Source organism: Bidens hawaiensis, unplaced genomic scaffold (assembly GCF_021521415.1).
Source record: "Bidens hawaiensis isolate Kalapana, Puna unplaced genomic scaffold, B.hawaiensis_p1.1 tig00029147_1, whole genome shotgun sequence".
Lineage (NCBI taxonomy): Eukaryota > Viridiplantae > Streptophyta > Magnoliopsida > Asterales > Asteraceae > Bidens > Bidens hawaiensis.
In genome coordinates, this window is record NW_027494809.1 from 25,963 (window position 1) to 41,872 (window position 15,910).

At 38.1% G+C, this 15,910-nt stretch overlaps 2 protein-coding genes across 2 annotated transcripts; one reads left to right on the forward strand and one right to left on the reverse strand.

Moving 5' to 3' along the window:
• Nucleotides 1-4,334: 4,334 nt before the first annotated feature.
• LOC143578341 (uncharacterized protein At2g27730, mitochondrial-like) lies at nucleotides 4,335-7,549 on the reverse strand. The gene is made up of 4 exons (XM_077061945.1): nucleotides 7,455-7,549; nucleotides 5,641-5,768; nucleotides 4,858-4,897; nucleotides 4,335-4,755 (listed from the first exon to the last, which is right to left on the reverse strand). Exons 2-4 carry the CDS (start codon nucleotides 5,740-5,742, stop codon nucleotides 4,562-4,564), a joined length of 336 nt encoding a protein of 111 aa, XP_076918060.1. The 5' UTR covers nucleotides 5,743-5,768; nucleotides 7,455-7,549; the 3' UTR covers nucleotides 4,335-4,561.
• A 5,022-nt stretch (nucleotides 7,550-12,571) lies between these two features.
• On the forward strand, nucleotides 12,572-15,203 carry LOC143578342 (putative calcium-binding protein CML48). The gene is made up of 4 exons (XM_077061946.1): nucleotides 12,572-13,078; nucleotides 14,572-14,618; nucleotides 14,818-14,993; nucleotides 15,071-15,203. The coding sequence occupies exons 1-4, from the start codon at nucleotides 12,730-12,732 to the stop codon at nucleotides 15,195-15,197; spliced, it is 699 nt and encodes a 232-aa protein (XP_076918061.1). The 5' UTR covers nucleotides 12,572-12,729; the 3' UTR covers nucleotides 15,198-15,203.
• Nucleotides 15,204-15,910: the final 707 nt, after the last annotated feature.

The window sequence follows — 15,910 nt, forward strand, 5'->3', positions numbered from 1 at the left end:
GAATATAAAATGGTCCTTTTGTGATATTGGATTAGGTATATCATCAAAAAAAAAATACTTGTCAAAATTAATGTATAACGTTCTTGAAAGAGTTAAAAATCTTGAAAATATTTGTCAAAAGCAGTGTGTAACGTTCTTGAATGACTTAAAAATCTTGAAATGATAACAAATGGAGACACTTCCAATGTGAACTTAGAAATAGAAGTAGTGTACTCTTTATTGGAAGAGGAAGAGGAAGAACTATGACACATACATGTATTTTCCGTAAATTAAGAGAGACATGACTCGATAAATGAAAAAAAAAACGTAAAATTTATTTGTTTAAAAAAAATTACCAAGTCATAACTCGGAAGTGAATGCCAAACTTATTAATAATGAAGCTAAATCACAATGTGATCAGTTTGTTAACGCAATTTGGGTTTGATTTAGAAGGAAATTATGGTAATCACGTTACATTGTTCGGTTTAGAATTATTACTTTAAAGAGAATGGCAATCAAAATGAAGTTAAGTTTCTATCGAATATAATAAACAACACAGTTAAACGATTGCCCGATTGGGCCGGCTTGTTTGTCGAATGTGAAAAGAAGTTTGTACAGTAAAATGGGTACTTTACACATCATAACTTGTCATGTTTATTTTTATTTATTTGTTTAATTAAATCCTACTAAACTAAAATAAAACAGAGATAATAACGCTGAAACCATCAATACCAACTTCTTCTAAGACTACACGCTATGGGCGCTTTATGGGCATCATTGGAGCTTCGATGCCCCTACACACCGTAGAGAGGCGCCGAAGGGGGGCGTGCTTGGTAATTTTGGTGGGCCCTCTCTCTCTCTCCATCTCTCATACACACATACATACATATGTGTGTGTGTGTCTCTATATATATATAATGGGGCGTCTAAGGGGCTTTAAACCACAACGGGACATTATAGGTTGGGGCTTCGATGCCCCCCGGTGCTCACGTGACGCTGACGTGACACTGTGAAGGGACATCAAACCAACCAATATGTGGTATACCATGAAATCACACAACGTGTGCCTATGAACTAGCACCTTGTAGAAAAGTAGACACCAAGATAAAGAAAGTTATATGCATGTAATATCAACCTAGAAAAATGAAATGGTCCCTTGTCATATTGGAGTAGTGAAGAAACACTAAGTGACCCCGACAGATTAAGGATAATCTTAGGGTTAAGTAGATGTTTCCCACGAGGGTTAGGTCCGGCAAAGATGGTTATTCTTCTCAACCTGCAAAACAGACACCGTAAGCTCGTCACTGAGAAGGAGGGGTTCCTCCTTGTGACCACCCTCCGGCGTGAGAATCAGACTAGGTTGCTCTGAATATAAGTGTATATAGAGAGAAATGCTAGAGAGAAGATGATGATACCGTTCCAAGGTGTTGGAGTATTTATATTTTAATTAGATTAAAACATTTTAATTAGAGTAAACTGTGGTTTTCGTCCCTGTGGTTTGTCCAAATCTGCGGTTTTCGTCCCTGTGGTTTGTCCAAATCTGCGGTTTAAGTCCAATAGTTTCAAATTTGCGATTTTCGTCCATATGGTTTCATTTCACTTGCAATTAAACCTGAATTCACTAACCCTATTAAGTTTGGTCGTTAAACCCATCAGCGTACCCTCACGTGAGGGGCAGTTTTGTCCTTTGTTTCCCAAATAAACCCCATCCCCTCACGTGAGGGGGCTTGCCAATTAGAACTGGGGTTTATTTGGGGAGAAAAAAGGACTAACTGTCCCTTATGTGAAGGGTACGTTGATGGGTTTAACAACAAAACTTAACGGGGTTAGTGAATTCGGGTTTAATTGCAAGTAAAATGAAACCACAGGGACGAGAATCACAAATTTGAAACTATTGGACTAAAACCGCAGATTTGGACAAACCACAAAGACGAAAACCGCAGTTCACTCTTTTAATTATGTCAAAATGAATGTTTAAATAAACACAAATATATTTAATTGATCCTTAATTTATGTATAACCTAACTATACTATCAAAACAAAATGATTTTTCCACATAACATCCTTATAGAGTGTCCACATTGGATTACACATACGCAATTCCCTTAAACACATTTTCCACCTAGTTAACATTTATTAAAACGTATAACAATTCATTAAATCCATAAAATCCTCTAAACATTGCTTTTCATTTCATTACCATTCTAAAATTATATTAACTTATTCATATAAAGTTAGAAACACTAATCTTTGACCTTTTACAATTTTATATAAAATTCTTCATTAATTTTATTTTATAATCATTTAATTCAATAACAAGGATTCGACTTTATAAATTAATACTATGGCTAAATCTTGGAAAATTATCAAATGCTGAAAATCATGGACAAATCTTTTGATTTTTTTTTATATACATGTATTTCATTTTTAATACTTGAAGTTATAAAATTCGAAAGTATAATAATGTATTAAATTGCGTTGACATTGGTGATTTAATTGGACTTTGACCAACAACAATATAAGATTAATTATCTTACTATAGATAATTTAATGTCTTATAGTATAATCAACTAAATTTCAATTCCGGATTATATAATAATCATTTGAATTACATAAATTGTGAAAAATAAATAAATACATGAATACTAACGGAAATATACATCAATATTAAACAAAAATAAAAGGCATCTTATCAAATAATCTTCAATCCATGAAATTAGCTATATCAAGTTGAGTACAATAACCTGCAATAATAAAATTAAATATTAATATTAATATCACATAATAAATAAATTACAAATTATGGAAGATTTGAATCATGTGAAAAATGTAAATTTATGTTATAATTTACAACCGGAAAATTTGAATCGCGTAACCGGAAAAACGAAATAGTGAAGATCTCCATTGAATCTTCGATTTTGATATATAACCTAAAGAGATTATAAGAAAAAATAATATAATTATTAATATAAATACAAACAAAAATGAAAAACAAAATTAATTGTAATTGATATAAAACCTTACCGGAATAATATGATAAGAGTATCAAAATTAATTGTAATTGATATAAAACCTTACCGGAATAATATTATAACAAAGTAATATAAAAATTAAAATAAATATAAAACCTTACCGGAAAACGTTACCGGAAAACCGTAATAACTTCAACATATTAATTAAATCTTGGATTTTGATTTACAACCTAAAGAGATTATAAAAAAAATCATATAACATTTAAAATAAATGTAAAACATTACCAGAAAACCTTATCGGAAAACAATAGAACCTTACCGGAAAAACATATAACAAAATCGGCCATTACCGGAATATAAGATACGGTGGAGGAATTAGCCGAAAGAGAGACGAAACAAAGAGAGAGAGAGAGAGAGATTAAAATAGTTAGAGTTTTCAATCTTGAGATTTCTATAACGTAAATGAGATGATTTAGTAAGTTTTTGAATTCTTGTAATAATTAGAATAATTAATATCATAATTACATTAATAGGTTAATTATGATGTTTGACCAGATTTTAAAAATAATTACATTAATAGGTTAATTATGATGTTTGACCGTATTTAAAAATATCCAATAATTATTAATAATCATTGATTGTCTAGTATTTTAATTTATTTTAAACATTTTTTTATTCACATGAATATTAATAATCATTGATTGTCTAGTAATTTAATTTATTTTTGATTTATTTTATTAACATAAAAATTAGACAAGTGATAGATATACATGGAAAGTCTAAGCAACAACCAATAGGAAGAGGGGAAGTTGAGTTAAAACCTATTGGTTTAATAGTATAGTTAGATGTAGTAGAACTAAGAAATTTATTTGACTTTTTTTTTATGCAGATGGCGGATCCGTTGACTGCATTGATGTATGCAGTTCAAGTAATGAACTTTTTGAAAATGCTGGTCTCGAAAACCCTTCGTGAACGACAGGATTTGGTTATTGAATCATCTCGGGTTTCACTACAAGAATCACCATCGGATGAAAACAGCGATCACGGGATTGGATTGAATTCATTTTCACAACAAAATCTTGATGAAAATGAAGAGATAGAACATGAATTTAACACAGACGATGACCATCTTGGACACTTATACCACCACTGAAGAATCTGATGAACCCAGGTTGTGTGATGAGCCTGCCGAGTCTCCACCCATCGAGCCAAAGACCCACATGGTTATCCATACTCATAAACCCGAACCGGTTTCGACTTCAGATATGTGAAAATATTTGAAACCTTGTGCATAGCTCTTTCATCAGTTGTGAATTTACTAAATAAGCAAGTAATAAGCTTTGTGTTTTGGTATTAATCTTTGCAAATTCATGCAATTTGAAATTATAAAAATCTTTAACACTACTGTTGGTGAAACGACCAGGCCCGTTTCGAACAGGTCAACACATTACGAGTACAAAACATAAGCCGCAAATCACGGTCTTGATAGTCTGTTTGATCAACTCTTGTAATATGAAAACAATGTTCCATCACTTTGTGTCAGTCAAATATGGATTACAGGATCATGTAATTCTTATTTTTCCAGAACGATTGAACTCGAAAACGAATCTTCAATCTAGAAGCTCTTCGGTCTTTTTGTCCTTGGACAAAAGGTACCATCCAAGAGCACTAAGCCCGGTTACCGTACCCGCTATAACAGCATAATTCCTGTGAACATCACTTGATACTCCTTTTGGTGGAGCAATGGGCTCACTTGCTTTAGCCTCAGCAACATTCACTGATGGCGTCTCTTCGGGTTTTGGGCCGTGAAACACCAATCACAGAAGTCAAAAGATCCATAGCCGTAAAAATATGGGCGGGTCAGATCAAAAGGAAAAAAAAAGAAACAGAAACAGATCGAGTGAAACCTTGTTTGCAAGCTTCGCCAATTTCTCTTGTTCAGTTTTCTGCAAGATTAAGATTGAACGTAAAATTAAAATTTGAGTGACTGACATGCAGATTAAGAATCAGAACTAGATATCTAACGTTATGAATCAACACCAAACATCTGTTTATGAAAGATTTAGTCATTTAGAAGTGCAAACAAGTATATTAAAATGACACACATATTGGAAGTTTACCTTCCACAATCTCGTAAGTTATTTTTCTAAAGGATAGCGTGTAACTACTTAGTTTTGAATCGGTCTTATAAGTTTAGAACTTTAGAAGGAATAGCTTTAGTTTCTAATTTATCGATCCTGTTCAAGAACTGCTACCATTTTCATGCTATGTTATCAAACTCGTTCGAGATTAACATTAGAACTAACTGCATCAGAAACAACTCCAAGCTTCACTTATAAACTTCTTGATATAAAAAATAACAGTAGATATAGCATGGGGCTACTAGGTGAATAGATATGTGCCTAGCAATAAAGTATTTTCATCTCAAAGACTAGTAGTAATAAAACATTATTGTCCTATATATAAGCATCCATACTCACAAGTCAATTTGAAAGAATAGATTAATGACAGTTGACATCAAACAAACAAAAAAACAAAAACAAAACTTAAATATCAAGTAGAGTAGATGAGAAGAGAATCTAAAATAGAAATAAGCTTTTTATGTTGGAAAACAACAATATGTATCATCCTTTTTTAATAAAAAATGACCATAAAACAAGTTCACAGTGTAGACTATAATTAAAGTTACCTTGATGTAGACATTTTCTGCAGCTTTTTCCTCCTCACTAAGTACTTTGCCACCGCTTGAGAACCTACGAGACACATTTCTAACAAACTGTCTTGTCGCCATGCTGTGATGTCTTTAACCGTGTTTAACTTCAAAAATGAAAACAATATTATAAGTTTGATAAATCTTTACGGCTGTATTGCTGTAATGATATGCTCATTCAACAGTTCTTAAATCTTTGGTTTAACACAATTTGTGCAAACAATGCAAAACCTGATTTGATAAGTTCCAATATAAAGATCTATTCTACTCTGTGCCACATGCTACTAACATAAACTTACGAACAAGTGAGTTTTGATTATATTTAATCATGTATTTAACTAAATGTTCTCAATACTAAGTGAATAAAAATGCTAGACAAAACAGTCAGCAAGCCATCACAGCATATAATATCTCCATCCATGATGAACACAATGGAATTCAGAATTCACACTAGCAACAGTTTACAACCCACCCCAATTCATAAGAAACAATGTTTGTGTGTTCTAAGTGAGCATAAGGAAACCATATCAAAACAAATTTTGAAATGAGCACCGATCTTGACGTGGAGCAATTACAACAATCAACAACTGTTTTCCTAGAACATAAACTTATGAACAAGTGACTCCGATTATAACTATCTGTGTCCTTAACCATATGTTCTAAACGCCTAACTGAAAAGATTGCTAGATAACAACAAACAATTTCATATCAATCTGGCAAAACAGTCAACAATTTATCACATCAAATGCAACTAGATCAAACATCTCTTGAAATGAACACCGATTGTGACGTGAAATGAATTCAACAATCAACGACCGTTTTCCTGATCCCTTATTCAACAATTATAAAATCCTTGTAGAGCACTACTAGAGTACATGACTGTATTTTATGCAGCATTTGGATAAAATCTTTAATTTCACACAATATGCACAGGCTTCCGTTGTGTACGAAAACGGTGCAAGCAACGCAAAACCTAGTTTGGAGAGTTCCATTATAAAGCTAGATTCTACTCTGTGCCTCATGCTAACATAAACTTATGAATGAACAAGTGACTTTCGATTATTATTATTATCCGCGTTTTTAACCGTATGTTCTAAAAATGCTAGATAAACAAGTTATTTCATTACAATGTGACATAACAGTCAACAATTCATCATATCACATTCAACTAGATTAAAACATATTATTAAAAACAAGCACCGACTGCGACGTAAAATGAATTCAACAATCAATAACCATATTCCTAAACCCTAGCTCAACACATCAACTACTTTACACATATTACTTGTAGATAATAAATCAAACATGAAGACAAATTCAGTAAGTTTCGGAGCAGAATATCACTATAACATCATTCTAATTATAAAGCTAGACTCTACTCTACTCTACTATGTGCCACGCGCAACTAACATAAACTTACGAACAAGCGACTCCGTTAATAACTAACTATCCGCGAATTTAACCATGTGTTCTAACTTCTAAATGCCTAACTGAAAACAGTCAACAAGTCAACACATCACATTCAGCTAGATCAAAACATATAATTATAACGAGCACCGATTGTACCGCGAAATGAATTCAACAATCAATAACCGATTAACCGTGATCCTAAACCCTAGCTCAACGCTATCAACTATTTAACACAGACGATGCTCAGAAAATTGTATGTAACTGTAATAACTTGTAAATTTAAACATGAATACGAATGTAGTAAGTCAACCGGATCTCAATATCAACATAACACAGCGTTGTGATCAGTAATCGAACTACGGAATTTGAGAGAATATGCTTACCGATCGGAGAATCTTAGGGTTTATAATTTGGGGATTCCTGATTCCAGTTGGTTCAGTCACACTACTGACACCTGAGTCCTACCTGAAGGAGATACTACTGGTTCACACACTAGCCACTACTGGATTGGGATTTTGGCCCAAATAGGACACTAGTGCCACTTGCGCTTGGGCACCAAATTCAAGAGGTGTGCGTGGTGCGGCTCGGTGCAGTTTTTGATTAAAACCAAACTGAAAACCAAAACTTTGCTTTTTGGAGTTTTTGAAACTGTTCGGTTTCCGTTTTTCGGTTTTTGTCTTGGTTTCGGCTTTTTCGGTTTTTGCCATTTGAGCTTGAAAATTTTAGGCCGAAAAAAAAGTTGACGAAAATAATTAACCTAGGTATAAATAATTTTGTTAATTGTAATATAATAAAGTATTATACATTTGACCAAAAATATTTGAGTTACATATTTATTAAATTTTTATGAATTACTTAATATAAGATATAAAGAAAACAAAAATTTAGGAACTCGGTTCGGTTCGATTTTTTCGGTTTTTTTACATGCAAAACCAAAAACCAAACCGTTGGTACGGTTTTTACAAAAACATAAAACCAAACCGTCGGATTTGTTTCGGTTCGGTTTTTCGATTTCGGATCGGTTTTTTCGGTTTCTTGCATACCCCTACCAAATTGTGTATTTAGATAGTATACTATACAACGATTTGGGTTATCGGTTTTAACCGAAACCTGAACCCAGACTAAACGAACCGTGAAACTCGAATCCAAGAAACAAACCACAATAATTCAAGTTGATTCGTGGTTGTGATATCTGGAATTAAAACATAAATGAAACTGTAGGGGTATGGTACTAAACCCGGCTTACGACCTTAATTTATTATGTTTGGCTTATTTTATTATATGGACTAATACAATATTATTGGGCTGAGGGGGTTTTGTGGAGGTAACCCTAACTGGGCTAGGCCCATTAGGGTACCATGATGGTGGCCATGAGGCTCCCTATATAAGGAGGTCTCCACCTCCTTATTAAGGTTGTTCTCAATAAGAGCCACCACCATAACCATTTTTGTGTCTGTAAACAAGAGATCCTCGAGATTTCTTAGCAGTCACCTCCACACCCCCAAAAACCATTGCAGATCTGAGCGGAGGAGAGCGAGATTTGGTTACATCATCCCGTAGAAGACGATCCGAAGTATGCCTGGTAAGTTTCGTGTTTCTTCATTGGCGCCATCCGTGGGACCACATCGAAAACGAGCCGCATCTTCGACTCTCCTTTTTTGACTTCTAGATCTGCTTTTTGGAAGAACGAGAGGGTGAAATAAATCTGAAAACCTTTTCAGATCTGATAACTTTTCAGAAAAAGCTACCAGATTCGGATAATAATGCTCCGGATCTGTGACGGTTTTAATTAGATCTGACTGTGACGTCTAGATCTACTTTATTTCGGTGGCCAAAAATTCTCACGGTGCAATATTTGCATTTTTTCCGGCAATACAGCCAAGATCCGGCGCAGAAATCTTCACATACGAGTTCATAATGCAAAAAATGAGCTTTTAGATCTGCTACCTTACAAAAAAAAAGGATGGTGGTTGTTTCATTTTCTGTGCAATTTTGTCACGTAAAATGGGACACTACATGACATGTGGGTCCCAGCTTCAATTGTCTTGTCATCCAGGGATGTCTTGTACAAATCTCATCAGAACAGTGCTGACCAGATAGACTCCGCCTTCTTCTTCTATTCAGCTCCGTCGGGGCTGTCTCCGCCATCAAGGCGCCATACATGTGCGCCGCCGCGGATCTGCACCACGCGGCCATCCATGAGCCCTGGCGTGAATCAACACCGCGCGTCATTGCGGACCATATAAGCGCTCTGGCTTTCCAACACCACCACTGTGACGTCCATTCCGCGCCCATAAGCAACAGTGCGCCATCATGTATGCGCACAGTCGAACACCCTGATACAATATATGAGCGCCACCGCAGATCGTCGCCGCGTCACCATGCATGCGCGTCACCACGGAAGAACAACGCAACACGCATGTCTGCCACCGCGGCACAACACTCCGCCACCACGCATGCGCCACCGCGGTTCGACACACCGCCACCACGCATGCGCCACCGCGATTCAGTACATAGCCACCACGCGTGCGCCACCGCGGTTCGACACATCGCCACCACGCGTGCGCCACCGCGGTTCGACACATCGCCACCACGCGTGCGCCACCGCGGTTCGACACATCGCGGATCAACATTCCGCCACCATTCATTCGCGCCACCTTGAGGCAACATCGCGCCGCCATAAAGCAGCAGCGCGTCGCCGTGGATCACGATGCGCCGTCGCGGGCCAATACTCCGCCACCATGCATGCACACCGTCGCGGATCAACATTCCGCCACCATTCATTTGCACCACCTTGAGGCAACAGCGCGCCGCCATGAAGCAGCAGTGCGTCGCCGCGGATCACGATGCGCCGTCGCGGGTCAATACTCCGCCACCATACATGCGCACAGTCGCGGATTAACATTCCGTCAACATTCATGCGCGCCACGACAAGTGAACCTCGCCACCGCGTAATGTCATTGCGCCACCACGCGTACACGCCACCGCGGATAACCATCTGGCTGCCATGGTGCATGCCACCATGCATGAGTTCCACCGCTATGAAGCAGCAGCGCGCCATCACGCATGCGCGCTGGCGCCGAGCACCGCACCACCGCGATCCAACACCTCGCCACCGTGCATGCGCATCGCTAAACAACACACCGCCATCATACTTGCGGATCACCACTACGCAATCACGTCACAAAAGAACACTGCGCCACATGCGTGGGCGCCGTCGCGGAACAACACCGCGTCATTATGGATGGGCGCCTCCAAAAATTTTGTTTCTTGCATCCGCATCACTGTTCAAGTGGGAAGACATGAAGGCCGCCATCACGAAGACCACCATGCTTGTTATTTGTAATCCGTTCACGGCGTGTCAACCGCTTTCTCATGCGCGTAGGCGGACAAAAACAGGCACGGCGGATTAACACCCGCCACCGCGGATCACATACACACTAGCATACCAACAGCGCCATTGTAACGCAACAGCGCCACTATAGCAGGGTGGAATACAAGCCACGTAGCATGCGCGCCACCGCGGATCAACATTCTGCCACCGCAGTCGCAGATCAACCCTTCCGCCACTCTACACGCGCACCGCCATGATGCTTGCGCGCAGTCGCGTATCACATTCCACCAACTTGATCCGATGGGTAAAACTCCGCCGTCGCGGAATGCATGCGACCTTCTTGAAGTTCAACGCTAACTCCGGCAATTACGAACTCCATGCAACCATCCCAAATGTTCAAAATGGTGGCAGGAACGTGCAGAGGCAAAAAGATTTAAAAGAGGAAGGAATTATTTCCAATTTTTCATAACAGCCCCTCATCCGCCCATGTGATTAAAACTTTATTAACAAGTTTATTATTACAAGTTCAATGCTCCTAACATTATTTAGAAGCAATGAACTGGGGACTATCGTGGTATACCACCACTACATTATCGCGATGGAAGACATCCGAATCTTAGGTCGGGAGCCTAATAATATCCCACATGGCCACGCGCCAAACATAAAGGTCAGGAGCCTAATAATGTCCCACATGGCCACGCGCCAAACATAAAGGTCGGGAGCCTAATAATATCTCAAACGGCCACGCGCCAAACATAAAGGTCGGGAGCCTAATAATATCCCACATGGCCACACGCCAAACATAAAGGTCGGGAGCCTAATAATATCCCAAACGGCCACGCGCCAAACATAAAGGTCGGGAGCCTAATAATATCCCAAACGGCCACGCGCCAAACATAAAGGTCGGGAGCCTAATAATATCCCAAACGGCCACGCGCCAAACATAAGGGTCGGGAGCCTAATAATATCCCGCATGGCCACGCGCCAAACATAAAGGTCGGGAGCCTAATAATATCCCAAACGGCCACGCGCCAACGTAGGTTGGGCACACCTCATAATTTGCCCGAGGATGAGAACCTTGTAATACATCCACTTTTAGTTGATATGTTTTTGCAGGTTCGGCTACGAGTCGCACAAGCACCTATGACATTATTATTATTATCTGGCCGTTTGTGCCTCCATTATTATTTTGAAGACAAGCCGGGATAGTCATCCTGCGTAGAAGAGGCCCTTGTGGGCCAGTCATTATCATCATATTATAGCTCATAAGCCGCAACTCGCGCATGCTTCATTATTTTATAGCTCGTAAGTCGCCTCGCGCGCAAGCTTCATTATTTTTACAGCTCGTAAGCTGCCTCGCGCGCAAGTTGCATTACATTATTATCGAGATGCGCACTCTATCTTTTATCAGGCCCCGCGCCACTATTGTTATGATGCGTGCTATATCTTATTCATGCCAGTGCACCATTATTATCATAAGGATCACAAAATGTCACCATCATGGAGAAAACCTCTCAAAACTCAAAGACAATAAAGACAAGGCCGAATAAAGGGGAAAAAACCGCCTCATATCCTAACACACCTTATGAAGTCCAGCGCTCCACCTAAACGCTTGCACGCCTAGGAGCAACACTGGACTTGGGGGGCTTGTAGGGGTATGGTACTAAACCCGGCTTACGACCTTAATTTATTATGTTTGGCTTATTTTATTATATGGACTAATACAATATTATTGGACTGAGGGGGTTTTGTGGAGGTAACCCTAACTGGGTTAGGCCCATTAGGGTACCATGATGGTGGCCATGAGGCTCCCTGTATAAGGAGGTCTCCACCTCCTTATTAAGGTTGTTCTCAATAAGAGCCACCACCATAACCATTTTTGTGTCTGTAAACAAGAGATCCTCGAGATTTCTTAGCAGTCACCTCCACACCCCCAAAAACCATTGCAAATCTGAGCGGAGGAGAGCGAGATTTGGTTACATCATCCCGTAGAAGACGATCCGAACTATGCCTGGTACGTTTCGTGTTTCTTCAGAAACTTTAGTAATATGATTAAAATAAAAATTTTATAAATAACCTCACTAGAATAGTTTCAAAACTTAGATTCCAGTTATATAGATACATAGTGTAATCCTTTTAAAATATAATAACATATTCAAATTCAAGAAAATAATATTATTGATTTCTTCTCCACCAGTAAACAAAACATGTACCACAAAGATCCGAAACCAGTGCAACAAATTAAACCCAATAATAATAATAATTTCACCAACTAATCACCAATCAATTCCACAAACCCTAACAATAACAACCAATCACCAACCATGTCATACTCCGGCCACAACCCATCTCCGTCAGCTCCTCCGGCACCGGAATCCCACCACCCCGCCGGTAATAACTCCTACCAACATCCACCACAATCTCAACAACCCAATTACGCCTACAATTACGGCGGTGGTGGACAGTACGGCTTCCCGCCGGCGCCGGCGTTCCCTCCGGGAACCCACCCGGAAGTTGTTCGGAGCTTTCAGATGGTTGATTCGGATCGGAGCGGGTTTATCGATGCAAAAGAGTTGCAGCAGGCGCTTAGTAATGGGTACCAGAAGTTTAGCATTCGGACTATCCGGTTGCTTATGTTCCAGTTTCGGAACCCGAGTGATCCTTTTCGAACGGGTCGGTTTTTGTTTTTGAAGCTCTATTTTGAAGACTCGACTCGGTTATTGTTTGTTATCAAAATGAATTTATGTATGTTGTTTTTCTATTTATTTATAACATAACTAGTTTTTATCCCCAGTATTACGGGGGCGGTTTTACATTATTCGTTATTAATATTTAATTATTTATATATTTTTTTGGAGTTTAATTCTATTTATTGTAAAGAAATTTATAATATACTTCGAGTTTGATGATAAAAGGGTTTCACAAATAACTAAGATGTTATAACCCGGTTAAAAGTTATATGGGTTTGGTGAGACCAAAGACCCGCTTATTTTTTTACTATAAAATTGTCTCTTAATTATAAATAATATATTTTAAAAAAAATCATGTAATAATTTTTAGTATATCATATTTTATAGGATTTTCACATCAATAATTTGGTGAGAATAATTTTAATTTAATATGATGTTATAACCCGTTTAAGGAATATCTGGGTTTGGTAAGACCCATACCTGTGAATTCGGGTCAAATGCATGAGAAACCTCCATTTAAAAATCAAGCAAATCTGGTTACTCCTAAAAAAGGGGGAGCGACCACATCGCGACACGTAGGATTTTTATGTTTTCGTTTATATATATTATAGATATAGATGTATATTATTTAGTTATTTTATCATAATTTTTTTATGTATAGTAATTATTATTATTATTATTATTATTATTATTATTATTATAAAAGGATATATTTATTATATGTTATATAAAAAATTATGAAAATAATTGACTATTTTAGGCTCGTGAATAAGGGTGTAAACAAGTCGAGCTGAGTCTCAGCTCTACAAGGCTCGAGCTCGGCTCGTTTTGGCTTACAAGAGCTTGAGCATGAGCTCGGCTTGTTTCGAGCGCTTTTTCTAAAGCTCGAATTCGGCTCGTGAGTTGTTTTTTCAAGCCCGGGTTCAGCTCGTTTATTATTTTTCAATTAATGTATGTATGTTTTTAATTATATTTTATAAAATTACCTTAAACGAGCCTAGGCTCGGGTCGACCTCATGTAGAAACTTAAACGAGCCAAAGATCGACTTGAGATTTGTTGTGCAGTGTGAAATTAATATATAGAAGTTCAAAAGGAAAAATACACGAGGCTTGAGCTCGGGCTCAATAACTAAACGAGCTTAATTTGAGGCTCGGGCTCTGCTCAAGATTGAAAAAACTCAGCTTGTTTCGAGCTTTCTATCGATCCGATCTCGAGTAGCTCGTGAGCTGCTCGGCTCGTTTTCACCCCTGCTCGCGAGCTATCGTAAGCCTGATAACTAGAGCTCTGGCTCAAACTTGTTTATTAAACAAGCTTATTTTTATATTCGAGCTCAGGCTCAAGCTCGTTTAAGGTTTAAGCTCTCTGCTCGGTTCAAGCTTTTAGCGAGCCGATTTCGAGTAGCTCTTCGATGGGTTGTCAAACATTAAATAATAAATTAATAACATTTATCATCTTTTTAAATGTGAATGTCTCAGGTCCCAAAGAGTTTGCTGAGTTATGGAGTTGTCTCGGCCAATGGCGTGTGAGTAATCGATCCCAAATCCTTATTATATCGATATAAATATTCGGTATCTTCGACATTCTCTTGTGTATTGCTTATTTAGTTCTTCTGTATAACATTTGAAAGGTGAACGATGCATTGCAGTTTCTTACGGTTCGCTATAAACTTAAATATTTAATTTTTCGCGTTTTTGATTCGTATTATTTTTGTATATTTGTAGGCTATCTTTGAAAGATTTGATAGGGACAGAAGCGGAAAAATTGACGCAGCCGAACTAAGAGATGCACTATACAGTCTCGGATATGCAGTTCCGCCTTCTGTTCTGCAGCTTTTAATTTCGAAATATGATGACCAAAGTGGAAGGAGAGTCGAGCTTTCATTCGATAGTTTTGTCGAGTAAGGGTATCGTAATTTTACCGTTTCCATGATTTAACACTTCAAGCTAATGGTATACTATTTTTTATATAATTCAGGTGTGGAATGATTGTGAGGGGTTTGACAACAAAGTTTATGGAGAAGGATACGCGGTACACGGGTTCCGCCACGCTTTCATATGAGACGTTTATGACGATGGTGATCCCATTTCTTGCAGCCGAATAGTCGTGTAATACTTTCTAAGTTCTAACATTTGTTTCATTTTTTTCGGTCATATGTTGTCAACTATGATGAAATCATGAGTAGGATATGATCCTTGACATTTGATGAATTTGGTTGTTTGTTACAAATGTTTTTGACTCATAACCGAAGGGTTTTGGCCTGACGGTATATTAACGCGCCCCTCTATTCTAACGGATGAGGGTTCAATCCCCGTAATGAAGTATAAGGTGGATTTAAATGGTGTAATTTACGAACCGTTAAAAAGTAAGCAAAAATGAGTCAAGATGTTCACCAGGATATTAGCATGATCCCTCCCAATGCCTTTATACTCTAGTAAACCGCAACAATTTAAGCATACAACAAGTTATCATATTTCAAGTCCGAACCTATAAACTATAGGAGACGCGTTCATGATAAGGGTATGCGCTATACGAATAAAAACATGGTTCGTGTTTGAATTTAACAATTCAACCAACCAACTCGAAAACCACCAACCAGACACCTCCACCCTTCGTAACAAATATGGTGAATATAAGAGTTGGGCACTAGTCATGGCCGGCTTTCGTTGGAGGGCAAAATGGTCGACAACCCCCCCCCCCCCCCACCCAATCACTCCGCTAAGCCCGAATTCTTTTTCTTTTAAAACTTTAAAAAAATATTTTTTTTTATGAAAAATATGTATTTTTAATGTTTAAGCCCAATTACTTAACTTATTT

Coding starts and splice junctions, on each gene's coding strand:
- LOC143578342 (XM_077061946.1), top strand. CDS start 12,730: ATGTCATACTCCGGCCACAACCCATCTCCGTCAGCTCCTCCGGCACCG. Junction 14,619..14,817: donor GTTGTCTCGGCCAATGGCGT/GTGAGTAATCGA, acceptor GTATATTTGTAG/GCTATCTTTGAAAGATTTGA. Junction 14,994..15,070: donor TCATTCGATAGTTTTGTCGA/GTAAGGGTATCG, acceptor TATATAATTCAG/GTGTGGAATGATTGTGAGGG.
- LOC143578341 (XM_077061945.1), bottom strand. CDS start 5,742: ATGGCGACAAGACAGTTTGTTAGAAATGTGTCTCGTAGGTTCTCAAGC. Junction 4,898..5,640: donor CAGAAAATGTCTACATCAAG/GTAACTTTAATT, acceptor TTAATCTTGCAG/AAAACTGAACAAGAGAAATT. Junction 4,756..4,857: donor GGCGAAGCTTGCAAACAAGG/TTTCACTCGATC, acceptor TGGTGTTTCACG/GCCCAAAACCCGAAGAGACG.